The 19574-nt window shown below is 44.4% G+C and overlaps 1 protein-coding gene across 2 annotated transcripts in view; it reads left to right on the forward strand.

Moving 5' to 3' along the window:
- The first annotated feature begins 10670 nt into the window (after positions 1-10670).
- Positions 10671-19574, forward strand: part of Tram2 (translocation associated membrane protein 2) — a 75187-nt gene continuing 66283 nt past the window's right edge. For both annotated transcript variants that reach the window (XR_007109510.1, XM_047558663.1), the window contains exon 1: positions 10671-10924. Coding sequence is in view for 1 of the 2 variants with exons in the window: in XM_047558663.1 (XP_047414619.1) it covers positions 10805-10924 (120 nt within the window). In the remaining variant the exon portion in view is untranslated. The remainder of the gene's footprint in view (positions 10925-19574) is intronic.

A 19574-nucleotide genomic window follows, 5' to 3' on the forward strand; every position in this document is an offset into this window, starting at 1 on the left:
TGCACCGATGGAAGCCTTTAGGGATTACCAGAGATTCGTTTTCCTGCTACTTTATCCATTTGCCCTGGGTTACCTCTGAGTCCAGAAATTTTGAAGATCTTTCTGAGTACTCTTATAATTAGGGTGAAAAAATACAACATCACATTTGGAGAGGGCCATAAGTAATCACCTCAAATCCCATGATTTTTATGATTAAGAAGTAGAGGCCTAAACTAACACACCTGAGAAGTGACAGAGTTGGGCTGGAGTCCAGGTTTCCTGCCATCCCCAGGGTATGCCAGAAGGTATTAGGGGATGCAGAAATCCCATGCCCTGGGCATACTCAAGATCTACCTCTAACTAACCTAGGCCCTCAGGAATGTACTTAACCTCTCTGGACTTCCATTTCCTTGGCTCTAAAATGGGGTTGCTAATAGTACCTACTGCAGGATGTTGTTCAAAGATTAAATTTAAAAAGTCACATGAAGGGCCTCCATGATCACTTGCCAGCTAGCAACTGTTCCACAGAGAGTGGCTGTTGTCATTGCTATTCTTTTGTGCCATCTCAGGCTGCCACCATCTCCTTGCTCCTGCTATCAGGCTAGAGGATTGAACTTTGAGACTTAGGGGCAGAGGCATCCATGGAATTTGCTCCCCTTGCTAATCTGGTAAAGTCAACAAATCATTTCTGTTCAACCCCGAGAGGAGGAGCCTCTGGAGATGTTAGGTCATGGCATGGAGCAGTTTTGTGAGAAAGGCACAGAGCACTGACTGGAGGGAGGCTTGACAGCCCAGCGGAAGGGAAGAGGCTTTCTGGGGACTGGAAGAAGTCAGTTGCATGTGGAGGGGAAGAGGAAGGGTTGTATGAGCCATAAGGCGCCTGGGTGGGGGCACTTGGCATGGGAACAGGGTGTAGAAGTCCAGGAAGGGGGATGTGATGTGGGCATTTATGGCTAGAAAGGAAGGAGACTCAGAGCCTATGAAAAGAACCATTTTCTGTGGTGCTCAGGAAGGGCCTCTCACAGGGGATTTCCTACATGGGGCTCTAGGCCTTGGCTGCCTTCCCAGGGAAAGGTGGTGTTTGCTAAGGGGATCGTGCACACTGTGTGGCTTTAGTTGAGGGATGGTGCCTACTCCCTCCTCTGGCACTGCTGGTCCCTGAGCCTTGTTCAGCTGGGAACAAACATGTTCTTTCCTTGAACCACATGCTTTAGGTGTCTTTGCAAAACAGGAACATTGAGGGCAGGGCAGAGGTGGAATAGAGGGACTTGGAAGTTATGAATAATGGTGGAGTGAGGGGAGGTGAGAACTGTGAGGGGGTTATTTCAAATGAATGGGCCCTTAACATGGAGTTTTAGTGTGATTCTAATATTGCTGGTCAATCCCAGACCAACAGTCAGACTAACACGGCTTTTCAAAGATGCTCAGTGATGTCTAAAACAAGACTCCCAGGGAAAGAATTTCAAAATAAAAAATAGAACAAAAAGAAAGCACAATCAACTCCCTTCTCCTCTATTCCTCAACCCCAATCAAAAAGTACAGTATACACTATTGAAAAATCACATCTCTGAAATAGTGTGCACTTTCTGACAGGATCTGCCAAGATTTATGATGAGGTTGATAGAAACGTGTTCCATTTTCATGCACTATAATGAGTAGACGGGAGTCCTCACACATCTGTTCAGGCAAGATAATGATAATATTATTACTAGAGGCACTGTGCTGCAATAAAAAAAAATACAATCTATTTTTTATCTCTGCCACCCCCCGCCTGCTTTTATTCAGTCTTACCCCCTCTCTGTCCTCTCTTCTCTCTTTACAGTGTGCCTCCTTTCTTCTCATGTTTCCTTTCTTACTCTCACCTTTCCTCTTCTCTCTTCATTTCTTTCCACACCTCAGTGCCCTGCTCAGTTTGCAGAAACCCATGGGACAAAGTGAGAGATTCTCATCCAATCAGAAGCAGGCATCTTGGCCAGGGGCCGGCTGCCTGAGATCATGAGAGAGGGGAGGGAGTCTTTGGGCCATTCTTTGGGTTCTTCCTCCCAGCCCTGGTGATTCCCATGTAAAGGATCCTCTTCCACTTGTCAGCAAAAGTCCATCACCCCAGTCTGAGAAACCTCTGGACCTGCCTCAGGTCGAACAGGTCATCAGCAAAGTATCAAGACAGACGGCAATGTGACCAACTCATTCCTGCCAAAGGAAAAACAGATGGAAAGGCTTTAATGTTTTTAACATCCAAGAATGTTTTGCATCATAACAGGATACTTCTGGATACCTAATCGATTTACAGAGTAGTGACATTTTAATATTCAAGTATAAGCACAAAGATCAGAATGTGGAGTTGGATTTCAGGGCAGGGGAGCCATTCCTGAGTTTCTCAAATCTTTCATTCATTTTTTCATTCATTCCATTTTGCCTACTACTATTGATTTTGTCCTGGCATTGTGGCAGGGAATGAGCCAGTTACTAAGGCACATAGATTCAAAGTCATGATTCTTGCTTTTCAGGGTCTTAATGTCTACCCCAAGGCAACCTTCTACTAACCCTAAACCTGGCTTCAGTCCTGAACTTATCTCCTGTGTGAAAGCAGCATCTCTTGGGAACCCTTCAATATGAAATTACCTTGGGTATCAATTTAAAGATGGAATGATACAGATTCTTGTACATTAATCCATTAATCCGTCCACCCATTCATCTTTTTAACCATCCATTCATTCATCCATTCATCCACCCACCATTAATTCACCCAACCATCTACTCATCTATCCATGCATCCATCCTCTCATGTGTCACTCATCCATCTACCTTCCCATCCAATCATTTATCAATTCATCCATCCATTCATTCATCCATTCACGTACCCATCTATTAACTTATCCATAATCCTTCCAAACACGTGATAAGAGATCAGTTATTAGTTCAGTGATAGGGAACAATGCAAAGACAAAACACTGGTAATTGCGTGCAGTGTTCACAAGTGTAATTCACAAGGGAATAGTTTCTAAACACTGTACTGAGATCTGAGAAACAAAGATGGGGTGAAAAGAGGTGGCTACATTTAATCAAGGTAGTGTCTAAAAGTTTCTTACCAGTCTGGGTGGGAACTGCTCAAAGAAGGCAGGCATGGCAGTCAAGTAGCAGGAGTTCCTGGGTTGTGTTTTGTCCCATAAAAATCTTTGTTCCACAGAGTTCTTCCTATAGAACTGTACTTCAATGTGATGGCCCACTGTATCAAAACAGTCCTTTCAGATCAACACCACTTTTTCCTTCCACATGGGAAAACTAAGGAAAAGCATTTTGTGGGCAGTTTAAGATTCCATTATTTTTTCCACCCCAAAATGCACTCCAAATTAGAGAACTCAGTGGAAAACTGCCTGAAATTGTTCCCTTTCTTCTCCAATGTTGTATTTCAGTATTTATCTGGTGATGGGAATTCTGACTGACATTTTACTCATCTCTAATGCTGAGTTGCATCCCTTTTTAAGAATGCTACCCTCTTCCTATCGGAAAGTCAGGTGGTACATTTATTAGTTGTCTGGTATTAATCTGGAAAGGGGAAATAGGGTGCAGAGGTTAGAGCCCTAGAGCTCTCGGGAGTCCTGATTCCCATGCCTTACTCTGCTACTGAGTCACTAGCCTATGCTGGACAACAAACTTGGTTTTTCTGAGTTATTGCCTGTCTGCTAAAGGACAGCCAGCCTAGATTGCAGAGTCAGCACTGGGAACAACAGCCTAAGAGGAAGGTAGGGGGGCCTGTCCTGGATCCAACTCTCCAAATCCTTATTAATAGCAGCAAGTTTCTCGACCTTCCCTTCTTTGTTTCTGAAGTGGGGGAGTGACCTTTAAGGGATTATCTAATACACAGAATTTTAATTTCACTCACTCTTAGCATGTTTGATACCTGGAGCAGATCATATTAACACCTTGCATCTTTCAATGACAAAATAAATAAATAAAATTCCAGACATAGTCATTCCAAAAAGTAAATCATAATGATGGAACTGAGCACTGTACCAGTCACAGTTTTAAATTTTTTAAAAAAATCAACATATGTAATGAAGAAATACCAAAAAACTTTATCACATTTTGTTTGTTCTTAAAACAATAGAAATACATAAAAAAGAAATAATTTTGCAGCTGTGGTTTTATTTTTAGAAAAAACAAGGCATCTACAACTATTAGAAAAAAGACGATTCACCAAAGATAAATATTTTTAAAATTAACAGCCTTCTTTTTTTTTTAATTTTAAACACAGAAGATTCAATCACACATAGAAGGATAGAATTAAGGTAATTTAAGTTCTCTGATTTTTGTCTTTACAATCACTGTGCTATCATTGTTTTAAATATGTGATTAAACATAAGAATCCATAGAACCTGATAGGTTGGAGACACAAACCATGACCCCAACAAATCTGGGTGATTCCAAACGGATAGAAACAAATGCATCTGAGACTGTGTGTCAGGGACTGAGTGTATGTACAAGAGTCCTCAGGATTCACTTACATGCAGACTGAAATGTTTATTAAAAGATAAATAATAAAAATGTACTAAACTGAAGGTTGCATACATATTATTAGGACTCAAAAGTATCTACAATTGTTTCAAATTTAGACCACAAGATTTGGGGAAGAAGTACTTTATCACTAACCTTGTTTATAACGGCCAGGGCATGGTGACAATAAAAAAAGCTGACCAATTTTCTGTCAACTTTAACTCTTTAAAAAACAGCTTCTTCTGAAATAATTTTAGATTTATCGGAGAGGTGCAAGAATAGCATAGTGTTCCCACATACCTTTCACCCAGTTTATATAACCAGACACATTTATCAAAACACAGAAATTAATATTGGAATGATACTACTAACCAAACTATGGGCTTGATTTGGATTTTACCAGTGTTTCCACTAATGCTTTTTTTCTATTCTAGGTTTCAATCCAGGATGTTATATTTAGATTTTTATTATTGTTTTAAAATTCTTTACATATCTACAACTCCTTACTCCCTGTCCCAGGAGCTGAGCACTCCAGCCCCTCACCTCTTGGTACAGCACTGATTCCACTAAACTGTTGTGGTATAGTGGGTAAGACGTTTTAATGGCTGTGAAGTGTCCTCCTTTGGGGAAAGATGCTGTTTTTGTTTTAGTTTTGTGATACTGGGGATTGAATCCAGAGCCTTGTGCATGCTAGGCAGTACTCTTACCACTGAGTTATACTCCCAATCCCAGGAAAGGCGCTGTTGAGCCTAAAATAATACATTCAACTGCCAGAGCATAAACACATCTACTTTGTCAAGCTTAAGACCCTGTAGTCAGACACTTTGACAGTGACCAGTAGGGAGTGACATTTGTAAGGCTCATGTGCCTAGTGTAAGAAATCAGAAAGCAAAGCTTGTTTTGGGCAAAAGCACCACACATCCTGTAAGGCCAAAACAAAAATGAGAAAGGTGAGATATAATGAAAACAAATATGGTTCAGATACTCTGGATATTTGCTCCACCTCAATTCTCCCTTTTCCTTGCCATTGGAATTCATATTTTGTTCAGGTAAGTATTAGTCAGTGTTTTCAAAGGAGAGTGGACTTCCCAGCCATTGTGAGGATGCATTCTTGGTGAATTTAATCTAATCATGTCTGTTCTACTCACTTTGCCAATCATCAGTTTAGGAATGAGCTTGGGATGCAATTTTAGTCAGTGAGGTCTCATGAGTTTCTGTGAAAGTTTTCTCACTTCTCAAAGTGCTCCTCCCCCTCTCATCTGAAGTTGTGGTCTTATTGTTTGGGTTATTCTTTGTTGAAAGACAGAATGCCTGGAGTTGTTGCAGCCATTCTGTAACCATGCAGGACAAGCCTGAGACAAAGCAAACATAATGTTCCAAAGAGGAAGGATAGTGAGTGAGACTCTGGTCTTTGGTGCATTACTTCTCCCTGGGAATGAATTAATTGCTGACTTCTTGTTATGTGAGAAAATACTTTCCTCTTTTGGGGGAACTTTTTTTCCTCTTTTTGGGCCAAATGATGGAAAGGATTCATCAACACAAAAGCATGCTGTACTCTGTGTAAATAATGTTAGAGATGGTGGTCAATATTTATAAAACCCATAGCAACAGCATCTCTCATTCATGCATGCATTCAACCAACACTTGGTTATAACACAAGATGTGGGATTCTTGTTGCTTGGTACTGTAGGAACAGCACAGTATTCTACAGCAGAATTCCTGCCTTGAAGGTCACACCATCCAATAGTGGCAAAAACTCAGAGATATGCACACTGATTGTAGGAGAACTTGGTATCTCATGAGGGGTACTCAGAGATACTCTGTGGATGCCTCTAAAAGAGTGCTTTGAGGCTTGGTAAAGGAAAAGGCACACACTCTTTATCTTGAAGAATGCTTACCTTTTAGGTAAAGGGATGTTGAGCAGGAACAAAGACACAGAAATTGGAAACCACGAGATCTGTTTTGGAAAGAGGAGCTAGTCCAATTCAGATTGAGTTGATGTAGATAAATTAGCAGCGGTGGCTGAATTGGTGGAGGTGCCACTTGGAGCTCATTTGACAGTGCCATGGCTCAGGCAGTCTGGCGGGTTGCAGTATGGTCCAGCATAGGGACCGTGTGTTGACAGCTGACCCACTGGCCTAAGTCCTGGGTCAGCTACCCACTAATTATGTGGTCCCTGGTCATTCGTGTGTCCCAGAACAGATACAGAAGAGGTTGGTAATGACTGTCTTGCTTCCCTCACAAGGCAACTGTAAAGTGCAATATAAATGTGAGGGCTATTATTTCTTCCACCCCCAGAGGTAACTATATATCCACCCATTCTCAGGTCCCTGCCCCCATCTCAGCGTTTTCCCTCTTGTTCCTGTTGTGAAGCAACCCTCCAGCTTCCTCCTTGGTCTCATCAATAATCTCTCATATTCCTAGTATCTTCAGTATCTCCCCCTCTCTCTCCCTGGCTTTTCTTCTCTAACTCTAAACATGCTCCAATTCCAAAAATTAAATATAATTAAAAAATCCTTCCTCAGGTTCTCCACATCGTTCAAAATGCAATCCATTTCCCCTTTTCTTATCAAACCTCTTTTAAAACTTAAGACTACTTTTCTACCTCTTTGTCATGTACCTATCAGTAAGCCCACTGAAATATTCAATTGAAAGTTGTCTCTCAAGGATCTAGGAGCTTCGTCTTATTCTCATCCTGCTTGATTTAACCAGTCTTGTGAAATTCTTGTGTCATGCCACTCTACCCCATCCCTCTTCCTTTTATTCTCCTCCTCTCCCTTCTGAGTGTTGGGTTCACTGGGAATCTGCTGACCTCAGACTTTTTTCTCATTCTCTGAGAGGGAACACTTGTTTAGTACTATGGCTTCAACAGTTCCATTGAAGAGGATCCACGACACCTTTTCCCTCCCCAAAACTAGTCCAACAGTTTCCAACTGAACTGTCTAAGTGTGTGTTCAGATGTCCTGTGACTCTCCAACCCCAGCTTATTCAAAGCTGAGGTTATCTTTTCTTAAGATTGTTCTTTATCTGCTGTTCCACTTAATGGTCACCCTAGCCTAAAGTTTTGTCTTACTCAACTTCCTTACATTTCATATTTAAGCAGTTACCAAATCCAAGTTCAATTAGTTAATCCTCTAAATGTCTGTGAAATAATTCACTTCCTTTTATTCTTATCACTACTACTCTTTTAAGAAGTGTTCGTTTTTTAGACTGGATTGTTAATAGTTTCCCAAGTGGACTTTCCTGACACCACTCTGTTACAATCAGAATGGTGTTCCATACTTCTGATAGTTCTCCTTCAAAGCCAGATCTGGGCATGTTTTAAAACTTCCCACTCCTTCCCATTGTTTGCAGAATAAAGTCACAATTCTTGTCATGGCATTCAAAACCTATTAAGATCCTGCACCATTTTAACTCTCCAAACTCATCCCCCACTCTTTCCTGCATTCTCTATCAGTAAAATCCTCTGTCAGATAAAGGCTCAGTATAAAGGTCCTCTTCCCTTAACATAAGAATTGTTACCCCTTCTTCATACTCATAGTATACATATTTCAAACTTTATAGAGTCACCATCCCTTTGCACTGTAATGCTGTCTTTATCACTTCTAAAATAATGTACGCTCTAGCAGTGTGCATTAGTTACCTCTTCCTACAAAACAAATTTTAGGATTTAGTGGCTTAAAACAGCAAATATTTATTATCTCACAGTTGTCATGGGTCAGAAATTTGGGTGTGGCTTTGAACTGGCTGGTTCTAGTTTAGGGTGTCTATGAGTTTGTGGTCAAGAGGTTAGTAGGGGCTGGTTCTAGTTTAGGGTGTCTATGAGTTTGTGGTCAAGAGGTTAGTAGAGGCTGCAGCCATCTGAAGGCTGGAGAATCTGCTTGAAATGGCTGACTCACATGCCCAGCAGTTACTGCCAGTTGCTGGGAGGAGGCTCAGCTCTTGCCATTTGGACTTCTCCTTAAGACTTTGGACTATTCTCACAATATGGCAGCTGGCTTCTCCCAATGTGAGTTTAGAAACAGAAAGACCTGAAATGCCTTTTATAACCCAGTCTTGGAAGTCACACACCATCACTTATGCCCTATTTGTTAGAAGTGAGCCACTATTTCCACCCTACACTCAATGGAAGACTTTTGAAGGAAGGATTATCAAAGAATTCGAGGACATATTTTAAAACCACACAGAATGTCATATTTTTGTGTTCCCAGTAACTAGCACAGTGTTTGGTAGATAGTTGGTGCTTTGTAGACTTTTCTAATGGAATGGATGTTAAAGAGGGAGATCCAGGGGCAACTAGTGTGGGCCATGTGTGGAATGGTGGAAGTGGGGGTTGGTGAGAGATTGAGGTAAATATTCATTGGATTCCAAAACTGATTGAATGAGAGGAGTTGGACATTTTCTGCAAAACGTGAGAAGTCAATTTCTTAACATTAAAAATTGAGGCTGAAAGTCCTGGCAAACAGTAGACTGGTTGCTTGGGTTCAAGATGGCTTTGGAAGGGTGGTCTTAGAGATGGTTACAGTGGTCGAAGTAGGCATCTGGTACTTCCTCTGTGAGTTTCAAAGTGAATGAACTATCAAACCATGCATCTAACAACACTGCTTAATTGTTCAATTGTTCTTCAGGGGGCAGTAAGAACTGGTTGGCAGTAAGAACTCTAAGTCATCCCCTTTATTTCAGGTTTGTCATTTATAGATAATGAGGTTACAATACCTGATTTATTTCCCAGGATTTTCAGCCTAAACTCTAAATGTTAACTGACTGATAACATTCTACCTTATGCAGAAAAGTCTTACCACAACATTATCTACAAACAGTCATGGGAAACATGGGGATACCATGTTGAACCATTTGAAACACTGGAATACTACAAAACAAACCAACTTCATATGTTCAACTTAATTGGTGTGGCTGCAGGTTGGAAATTTCTGTCACAGTTAGAAAATCAACGTGCTCCAGAATTCTTGGTCAGTCTTGAAGTTAAATGGGGTTTTTTTCAATATAGGAATTACTGTACTTTTTCATTTCCTTGAGCGTCAAATAGGAGAATTAAAGACCCAAGACTATGCTAAATAGTGCAAATTTAGGAAGTAAAATTTCTCTAGGAACTCCATGCAGTCTGTCAGATTTCAGACACGTGCCATTTTTAAGAAACTGTGTTTACTTAGAAGTGAAATAACTGTGGGCCTAATAAAAAAAATCGAAATTAAACAGTTCTTTGTTCATTTCGTATTTCCGTAAATCTAGAAAGTGATTAGCTGACTCTTTCATTACTGGTGGGATTAAATTCAATATTTGCCAATGTAAATTAATTTATTAAAAAGACCTTTTGTTCTTCCTGGGGTATTTTAAAGACAATATTAAACTTTCATTAAGAAAGTTCCTTTTTTCTTCTTGTGTTTATTCTTCCATTTCTTCGGATCAATTAATACGAAGGAAGAATTTGGGTGAGACGTGTAAAACTCATTTTTGGTAGCACGAAGGTCTCAAAAGTTAAGAGGGCAAAAGTACACCCATCCTCCCACTTCCCCCATTGGAACGCGAGCCCCCTAGGGCAGGGCCTTTTGTTTGCCGCGTATTCCCAACACCCTGAACCTTGCCAAGCCCACTGCAAGCTTTCAAACACTAGAGCCGCCGTCCATTCATTCATCGTCCGTGCAGGGCGCTGTGGCCAGCGAGAAGGCCGGCCCGAAGCTGCCCTGCCTCCTCCGAACCCGCGCGGCTCTCAGCCCCAGCCTGCCACCTCGGCTGCGCGGCCCACTGCTCGGCGCCCGCAGCTTCCCGGCCCTTCCCTTCCCTTCTCGTGGAGGAAGGAGCGGGGCGCGACCCGGGCCCACTTCCTGTCCGGGCAGGCCTGGGCGCCCGCCTCCTCCGCGGCCTGCGCCCTGCGCGCGGGAGGCGGTGAGCCCCGGCTCGGGGCATGCGACCGGGCGCGGCGTGGACGCCGGGCTAGGGGTTTCCGGGCTGCTCCCGCTGCTCCCGCAGCTCCCGGCCGCGGACACCGCGGCCGCAGCCTCCCGCGCGGCCTCGGCGGCTAGAGGGTTAAGCGCTCAGGGGGCGGGGCCCGGGCCAGGGCCGGGCGGGCCCTGCGCGCCGAGTGCGGGCCGCGGGTGGGGAGGGGGCTGCGGCCGGGGGCGGTTCCGGGCGGCGGGGGCGGGGGCGGGCGGAGGAAGGGGGCGGGGCCCAGAAGTTGTTCCGCGCTGGGCGGGCGGGCGGCTGGGTGAGCGGTCGGCGGGCCGGCGGGCGGACCGGGCCGTGGCTGGAGAAGTTTGCACTGCGGCTGGTGAGAGAGGGTGCGGGCCCCGCCGGCCGCTGCGCGCCCGCTGCCATGGCTTTCCGCAGGAGGACGAAAAGTTACCCGCTCTTCAGTCAAGAGTTCGTCATCCACAACCATGCGGACATCGGCTTCTGCCTAGTGCTCTGCGTCCTCATCGGGCTTATGTTCGAGGTGAGAGACTGGGGAGGGGGTGTTGGAGGCGCAGGCAGTGCCTTCTCTCGTGCGCCGCGGGACTACTCCTGCAGGTCCCCTTGTCCTCATCTGAGCAGGAACTCCGGGCTGTCCTGCACGTTATCTGCACACCGGTTTTGTGCCCTGGACTCCCCCTTGGCCTGTACCCCGGTCAACCCAGACAGTACCTCCAAGCTTCGCGCCGTGCCAGTGTTGCCATACTCTGCCGCCCCCTTGGGTACCCACCATATCCTGCAGCCCTCTCTGCAGCCCTGAAACCAAGTCTGGACTCCAACCAACCGCAGCGCTGCCACCCTGGCCCGACGCGTGGGGTTTCCTTTCTGGCATCCGGGAGCCAAGCCGGGAGACTCCCAGACCAGTCATTGCACAACCCGTCTTGTCCCAAGTGGGGGTCACTCTCTCATCTAGGCTCTTACAGTGGGAGGGACCTTGACCCTTTTCACCTCCCTTCTAATTTTCTGGGTGTTTCGCATCCTCACCTCTGGAACGTGCTCCAGGTGTTCACGTGTGGCCCTGGCTCTATCCCAGCAGTGGCGTTCTGCCGTCTTATTATTTTTAATTATGGCATAAACGGCCAGTTTTGAGTTACCTTTGTCACTCAGGGGACTGTCTCTTTAGATCCATGTATGATGGACCCAGAGCTTCACCGCTTTTATAGGGGTAAGGAGATGGACAGGGATACCCTCTCCTTTTAGGGGAAAGGTGATTTTCGTGTGGCTGCTGAGATGCGGGGCAGAGAATGGGATCCTATACCGTCAGCAGTGCACTGGTGTAGGCCTCAGAACTAGGAGTTTTAGTAAGGGGTCAGAATCCAAGGGGGCTGATGGGAAAGACTCCTTACTCCTACAGAGAGGAGAGAAATGTGATATTCAAAAGTGGGTAGAATTGGAGGAAACTGGGTTTGGATTCTCTGTGGTCTATCTTGTCTCAGGAGTGAGATATGTAAGTGGCACTCCCCTCACGGCTCACCGTGGTCGCCTCTGGTTCCTGTGAGTAGGCTCCTTGTCCTCCCTTCTGGGTAGGGTTGCTTATCTGCGTTCTGGGGGATGTGGTAAGAAGCTGTAACCATTTAAAAGCTGCCTTGGAGATGGAGGATTCCTAGTCTGGCTGATTCCTCCTTCTGTGTGCCTCTGTCTCTGGGTCCTCTGTCTCCTTTTATGGATGTCAAGGGTCCTACTTGGTTGGTGGAGCTGCCCTCAAGCTGGGGGCATTCTTGTGGTGGCCAGGTCAGGTTTGGATGTGTGCATGTGACCTTGGCTGGGCTTCAGAGTCTGTAGGAAATGAGCATGAGACTGGAATAGGGATCTTCACCCCTTCTATAGTGTTCCTTCTGTTGGGTCCTTCCCATCCCTACAGCCCGCCTGTGGTATATTGAATAGGGCTGTGTCCCACTTCTTGCTCTCTCTAGTCTGATTGAAAACTGACTGCAGCCTCAGTTTCCCCATTGTTGAAGTAGTTGGTAATACATTGTCTTACTCACAGGGTGGTTTGTAGGTTTAACTGAGATGCCAGCAACAAAAACTGTAATGTTTCCTACTAAGGTGAGAACTAATTTCTTGCTCTTTGAGCAGTTTTATTATTTATCATAATAATAATTTAGTGAAATAACAGAGAATTGTATTTGTTGATACCCTTGTGTCTGTTTGCTGCCCTGCATTCCAGGAAGCCTCCTCGGGGAAGAGGTCCCAGTCTTGGAGGGTCTGGCTAGAAAGACACACGTGTCATCTATAAATCTCATAGCCACACCCTCTGAAGCAGCCACATCTTCTGCATAGTCTGTGGCTCTCTGCTGTTTTCTTGTATTTGTTAAGGTTTCTGACTCTACCTGCTTTATCTTTGTGTAAAAAGAGCTGTCTAGTGTGTGAGTCCCATACCTCCTTCCCTCCTTGTGTCTGGTCTTCTGGAAAGTCCTGTGCACTAAACCCACGAATCTGTGGAAGTCAAAAGGTACAGGAACTCATCTTACTGTTACCTGATGAGAGAGAAAAGTCCAAAATGAGAAACAAACAAAACTACTGACTCTCTCCTTTAGGAATGGGCTGGGAAGTGTGGAAAGGGCCTAATTGAAAGACCTGGTACCCTCTTTCCACCATCCCCACTTCTCTTCCCATGGTATCTTAGATTACTAAACTTACAGGGCAGGTGTCTCCTCTTAGAGGTGCTCAGAGATTGTTAATTTCTGCTAGTCTTGGAGAAAGAAGGCTTTGCTTTGAATCTCCGGTGTGAAGTACTTGCCTTTTGGGCTGTGCATAGTAGGTCCTGACTGTCTGTTCCTCCCAACTGACTCTCTACAGAGATAGGTGTATTTTTTGTAGGGGAGTTGGATTGTAACTCTGCTCCCCCTGCCAAATGAGAACAGAAACATGTAGGGTCCTCACACAAACCAATATAGGCATCTTCATATTTGGAGTAAAATGAGGGAAAGCGAGGGGATGGAATGGGGAGGTGCCTCAAAACTTAGCACAGGACTGACTGGATATTTAATAATCTTCTGAGTTCTTCCCTGGGGTAAGGTGTGTGTATGTAGGGGTGGATATGGTGGGAAGGTGATAACAGTCCAGAACTTCACACAATTTTTCATAGAATTGAATACAGAAGGAGGTGCAGGGGGTGTGGGGAGGAGGGGAGAGAGGCCATCAGGCTCCTGAATTCCTGTCTTGTGCCAGGCTAGGATTTCTTCATTCAGAAACTGAGCCAGGAAAACTCAATCATTATTCCTCCCACAGAGAGCGACTCTCCTGACCACTGCTCGCTCTAGGGTCCCCTGCCCAACCTTGAATGATGAGATGGGCTTCATACTGCCCACCATCCCACACCCTGGCAGTCATAACCCTGTGCATCCATCTCAGCTCTGCCTTGCTAGGCACCTCTGCAGCATTCAGGGCCCTTCATTTCCCTCTCAAGAACACCAGGACTTCAGCTCTCTATTTTCAGGGAGATGTTGACTCCAAATTCCTTCCCTTGGGATCACTTCCTTTGGGAACACACATGAAAGGCTGTCTGGCCTCCTCAGCATTTCCCCGCCTTGGGTTTAGGTTTGGGTCATCCTACTTCCAAGACAGGGGGCAGGTTCTTCCCCCTGAACTCAGGTTTTCTCCCTGTCCTTTGGGCTGTTTGGAATAGAGCTGTGCTGTGCAGCCACAGCACTTGGCTAAAAAATGTCAGGAATGTGGAACTTTATTTTCCCCCTCCTTCCTTTCCAGCTTTCTCTTTCTTAACTCTGCTTTTGGGAGAGGTGGCGCCAGGGGGAGTTTTCTACTCAATAGTTTGGTCCTTTCTTAGGTGGAGTCTGGTCCTGACAGTCCTTCAGGGTGTGTTCGCTGGTTGGGGTGTGTGTATGTGTCAGATTTGAAAGTAGTCTCCCTCCTCCCCTTTCCTTTTGCTTTCCAGTGTCCTGTCTGTGCCACGTTTCCAACTGAAACAGGCAGGGGAAGAGGAAAACTCTTTCATTATCAAATGGAGAATAAGAAGAAAGGGGCTCTGCAAGAGAGGAAGCAACTTATCCATTACCTTTAAAGTGTCATTTTTGAGATGTGAACTTTTTTTTTTTTTTTTTTTAAATCAGTCTCTGCAGCTGGAAATAAATATCTGTGAAATTCTGTCATTTGTAGCTTTGGTTTCTGTTTGGTCTATGATGACTTAAGGGTTTAGGACCCAGAGGAATTTTTGAGTAGTGGCTGTTTTTTGCTTTTTAGTTGTTTTGGAGATAGGTGTGGCATATCTACCTTTTCTCCAGGAACTACCTTCTTCCTTGTTCCTGACTCAATGATTGACTTGTCAGGATGAAATGTTTGCAGCATATGAGCCCATCTCATGTGTCACAGTCTTCAGCTGTGGCAATAGTTCACATCTTCCTACACATCCCTGCAGGTATTATAACCTGAAATGGGCTGTTGGTTCTATCTCCTAATGTTAGCTTTATAAAATGATTCTTCTTCTACTGCAGTAATAGAAAGAAGTATACAAATGTCACAGACACACATCTGTGGACATAAGTTGTCTTTCTTTGACTAACTTCTAATGCACTTTTGAAGAAGTTCTTTTGTCCCTTTTATAGCTCTTTGCATCCCCCTCTTCAGTCTATGATGTGGTCCAGCAGTGGTGTTCTAGAGAAGTCAGAGGAAACCAAGAGGAGTAACTTATTATCTGGGGTGCCCTTGTTTGGCAATTGGATTTCTACGTGTGACTCAGTGATTTGAACCACAAAGCAAAAATTCGGAGCTAGATTTTCTTTTGTTCAAGTGTCTGGTATAATCATTTTCCTTTAATCTATATTCCTGTAGAATATAAGGGTGTTTTGGTTATTCCTGTTCCTTCCCTTGACGAAAATGTGATATCCAGAAATAGGCAGTGCCCAGCTGATAAAGTTTTGACATAATTTCAAGGTGAAGACTAGTATGTGTCACCAGCATTGTGCCTGGCAAATGGCCACTTTGTCAATGGGCTCAGCAGCCACACTGATGACTTTTATGGCATTCATTGTTGAGTCTCTGAGTCCACCTTCCACTCTCAGATGGCTCATTGGTCATCCTGGCTGTGTTTCATTCTACAGATGAGATGTTTTGAGATGGAGTCCTTTCCCCAAATTCTCCAGTAACTGTCTGTTTTTCGAATGGTTTGATTACTGGCTGTACCTGAGTTCCTCTCTTCCACAGGAATCCCTGTGGTGTGACTGAACATCTGTTTTCTGTCTGACATCCACCTTTTTAGAACATGGACCGTGGGTACTGGAGGGTTTTGGTGTTGCTGCTGTCAGCTTTGTGGAGAAGTAAAAACCATGAGGAGACTGCCCTGCAAGCTAAATAGGTGGCACTTTTCTCTTGCTTGCCTTGTTGTCTGAAGCCTCAGTCGCTCATTTTCTTGGAGGCACTGTCCAGACTGGTCGCAACAGAGTGCCTTAGTCCTGACTGTTTGTAGAATAACATGTGTTGCTATGGTGAAAGCTTCACTCTGCCAGGCATGAACTCCTTTTTGATCTGTTTCTTCATGGGCAGGGGCCCCAGAAATCACTCTGTGGCATAGCTGATGTACCTCTCATTCCCACCCTGATAAGTGACGAAGCCAGAGGTTTGATAAGCACGGATTAGAGTTCCCAAAGTACAGAAGTGCTTTCTAATCAGCGAGAGCTCTATTAGCAGGCCTTGGTGGGAAACTGCTGATACTATCACGTAACCTTTCTATCCTTTCTATCCAGCGCTGTGTATCTGGTATCCATTGGTACCTAATGGTTAAAGAAGAGGGGGGAGAAGAGAAACCAGTAAAACTACCAACGGTTCCCAAACAGCCCTTTCTATTTCATGAGCAGACCTTTATCACACTCTGCTCCTTTGCCTTGATTTACCTCCACTGTCTCAAATGTCCTGCAGTGTACGGGAACCAAACCGAACTTAGTTACAGCTGCTTAAGGTTATGAGTTAACTGTGTGGTTTATAGAACTTTGCAAGGGCTTCTTCTGGATGGTGAAAGTTCACCCAACTTTCCTTGCTTTTCAGCAGAGGAGAAATGGGACCGGATTATGAGTCCGGGGTTTTCGAGGCCTCTGGGCCCTCTGTTGAGATTGTGGGAACCCAGGGTTGGGGAGGGGGTGCGCTGTGGCTCTCTACCAGAGCCCCTTGCCTCTTGATGTCTTCCCTCCTTTATCTGTGGGGGGTTGGCAGCATTTTACATCTGTGAAATGCTTTACTGGCCTCACCCTGTAATCGGGATGGTTTATGGGGGTTGTCATATCCATCCAAAGCCTGACTTCTAGAGGAGAGATTTGGCCAAGGACCATCCACTCTGCATTAGAGTTGGAGCCAAAATAAGAATCCAGCAATGTCTGGCTCGCATTTAGAGCTCAGCCCTGATGCTCCCACGAATGGGGCGTCTATGGAATGTAGCCACAGGCTGCTTTATTTTTCTTTGTCTGAGTGCAATCTGTTTATTACCTGGAAATAATGTCTTTGGGTCATTGTTCCACTTTCTGCCTGGAATAATCATTGAAATTTCCATCTCCCTGAAAAAGACCACAGAGGATGACCTAAATGTATGGGTTTATCACCTGTGAACATGGGCAAATGGGCACAGGATTTATCTACCATTGAAGTTACTGCCTGCTATTTCCCAGCACCCATGTAGGTTAGATGCTTCTGGTTGTCACTTGTGCATTGCCCTTGTCATCAGGTTAACATTGTGGCCATATAAATTGAAGATCTTAGAGGAAAAACCAAGAAGTCTTCTGATGTGTTTACAGAAAAGAAAAATAAGATGCCCCCTGCCCCAGAGATTGGAAGATTTGAATTTTTAGCAAAACTGAGGCCTTGTCTTCTGAACTCTCTGATGCATCTGCCCACTGGGATTCTAGACTCCATCTTTAAATGCCAAGCTATGTGTAGAAGTCTTGGAATTGATATATGTTCCTTAAGAGCTCTATGTTGAGTTATTTGGCAACTGCTTATTGAGTGCCTGCATACTGCTGTGCGCCTGTGGGAGCTCTGTGATGCAGAAGCGAATAAGGTGGGGTCCTTGTCCTGAAAGAGGTTACTGTGTGGTGACTTAAAACTGATCCACTATTTGTGGAATGGAGTCAGGTCCTTTTCTTTCTTTCTTCTGTGGTTCTGGGGATTAAATCCAGGGCCTTGTGCATGCAAGGCGAGTGCTGTACCTCTAGTCAGGTCTAAAGCTTGACGTGAGTGTCAGGTGCAACCTCCAACTCTTCAGTTTCAATCTCAAGCCATTGCTCTTGTTAGAAAGGGCAGTTTATTAAATTAAGAACTGACCGCTGGGTGTGGTGTTGTCAGTATTCAGAGAAGAGTAGTTGGTGGGCACTCCTAGATAGCTTCAAGGGTACAACTGGTATTCTGATGCATACTTTACTATCTGAAGTCAGTTCATTGGAGAAACTGTCACAGAAATTGCATAGTTTTAAGTGCTGAAGCAACCAACACTTTATTCTCATAGTTCTGAAGTCTGGGCAAGTCCAGGATCAAGGCACTGCATGTTCAGTGTCTGGTGAGGGTCTGCTTCTGGTTCTTAGATGTTCATCTCTGTTTTTTTCATCCTCGCACAGCAGAAAAAAAAATGGAGAAAGTGAGAGAAAAAAGGGTAGGGGGAGAGATTAACCACTAAGCTCTTTAAGTTTTCAATTTGTTCTTTTTAGTTATACTTGACAAGTAGAATGTATTTTGACAACATCATATGTACATGGAGTATAACTTCTCATTTTTGTGATTGTGCATGATGTGGAGTTATACTAGCCATGTATTCATATAAGAACATAGGAACCCTAAGCAACTCAGTGAGACCCTATCTCTAAATAAAATACAAAATAGGGCTGGGGATTTCTAGTAGTGGGAGTCCTTTATTGGTTGACTGAGGTTAGGAGAATTCATCCACATGTCTTTTAAAAGACTTTGAACATCAAACCCTGTCATGATCTGTAATGCCCTTTTAGGGTGGGTGGAGGTGAGCACAGCTCAGGTAGGAGGGTCATAATCCTCTGAGCCTCCGATGCCCTGCCTTTGAAACAGGGAGAGGACTTCTTAAGGAAGCTCCTGAATTTTGCAAGGACAGAGTAGTGTTAATTTAATCAGTCTGTTCCTCCATCTTTATTACAAAGGTGCAGATAGTTCTCATAAGAAGTATTTAATTTTTTCTTTCCACAGAAAATTTTAAAAAGAGTTTATTGAGTGACCTAACACCATTGTGAAGACTTCTTTGGCTCCTGGGGAAGGGGAAGGATTTGTCTGTTTTTGTTTTTGTTTTTCTTTTAGTACTAGTTTTTGAACCCAGAGTTGCTTTACTATTGAGCTACATCCCTAACCCTTTTAATTTTTTTAATTTTAAAACAGGGTCTTGCTGAGTTACTCAGTGCCTCAGGATCTCCCTAAGTTGCTGAGGCTGACCTGGAAGTTGTGATCCCCCTGTCTCAGCCTCTTGGGTTGCTGGGTTTACAGGCATGGTCCACCAGGCCCCATTCGAAGGATATGTCTTAGGACAACAGGCAGAGATGGAATTTATACAACTATTCCTCTCTTTCCCCTGGTGCCTTCCACCCCCCGCTTTGAGGAATGCCCAGGACCACGCTCCCATGCTTGTTAATCAACAAGTGTTGGTGGTCAGGTCTCTGTGCCTGATGCAATGCCAAATCTTTGAGAAGATAGCATCAAGAGTCAGGGTGAGCGTGACTTGGGTTTAGAGGGACATGGATGTGTGACCAGCTCTTTCCTGAGGTTTAAGAGCAGTCTGGGGGCTCCTGACCTGGAGGAGCAATCCTTGGATAAATAGGCCTCCTCTCCAGCAATTCCTGGAGTCCTGCAGGAAATCTCAAGGCCTGCTTCACAATGTCTGGTTTCCCGCTGAGAGGAATTCCTCGGAACTTGGAGCAGAATTGAACTTTTTAGATGCTACATTTCTGGAGTTTAAAGTATGTTTTTCGTTTGTAGTCTGACTTTGTACTGGATCAACTTTTGACCTCTGTGGGCAAGGAATAACTTGTTCATATGGATTTTTGTGATCTGTTTAGAAGGGGGATGTTGAAGTGGGAAGGAATGGATGATGGTTGAGTTTTGCTTTCTGTTATTTTTTAAGTAGCAGTTTTGTGTCTAGTGGGGTCATGAAGGAGAACATGTATTCCTCTTCCAAAGTCCTT

The sequence above is a fragment of the Sciurus carolinensis genome, chromosome 7, assembly GCF_902686445.1.
Source record: "Sciurus carolinensis chromosome 7, mSciCar1.2, whole genome shotgun sequence".
Taxonomy (NCBI): Eukaryota; Metazoa; Chordata; class Mammalia; order Rodentia; family Sciuridae; genus Sciurus; species Sciurus carolinensis.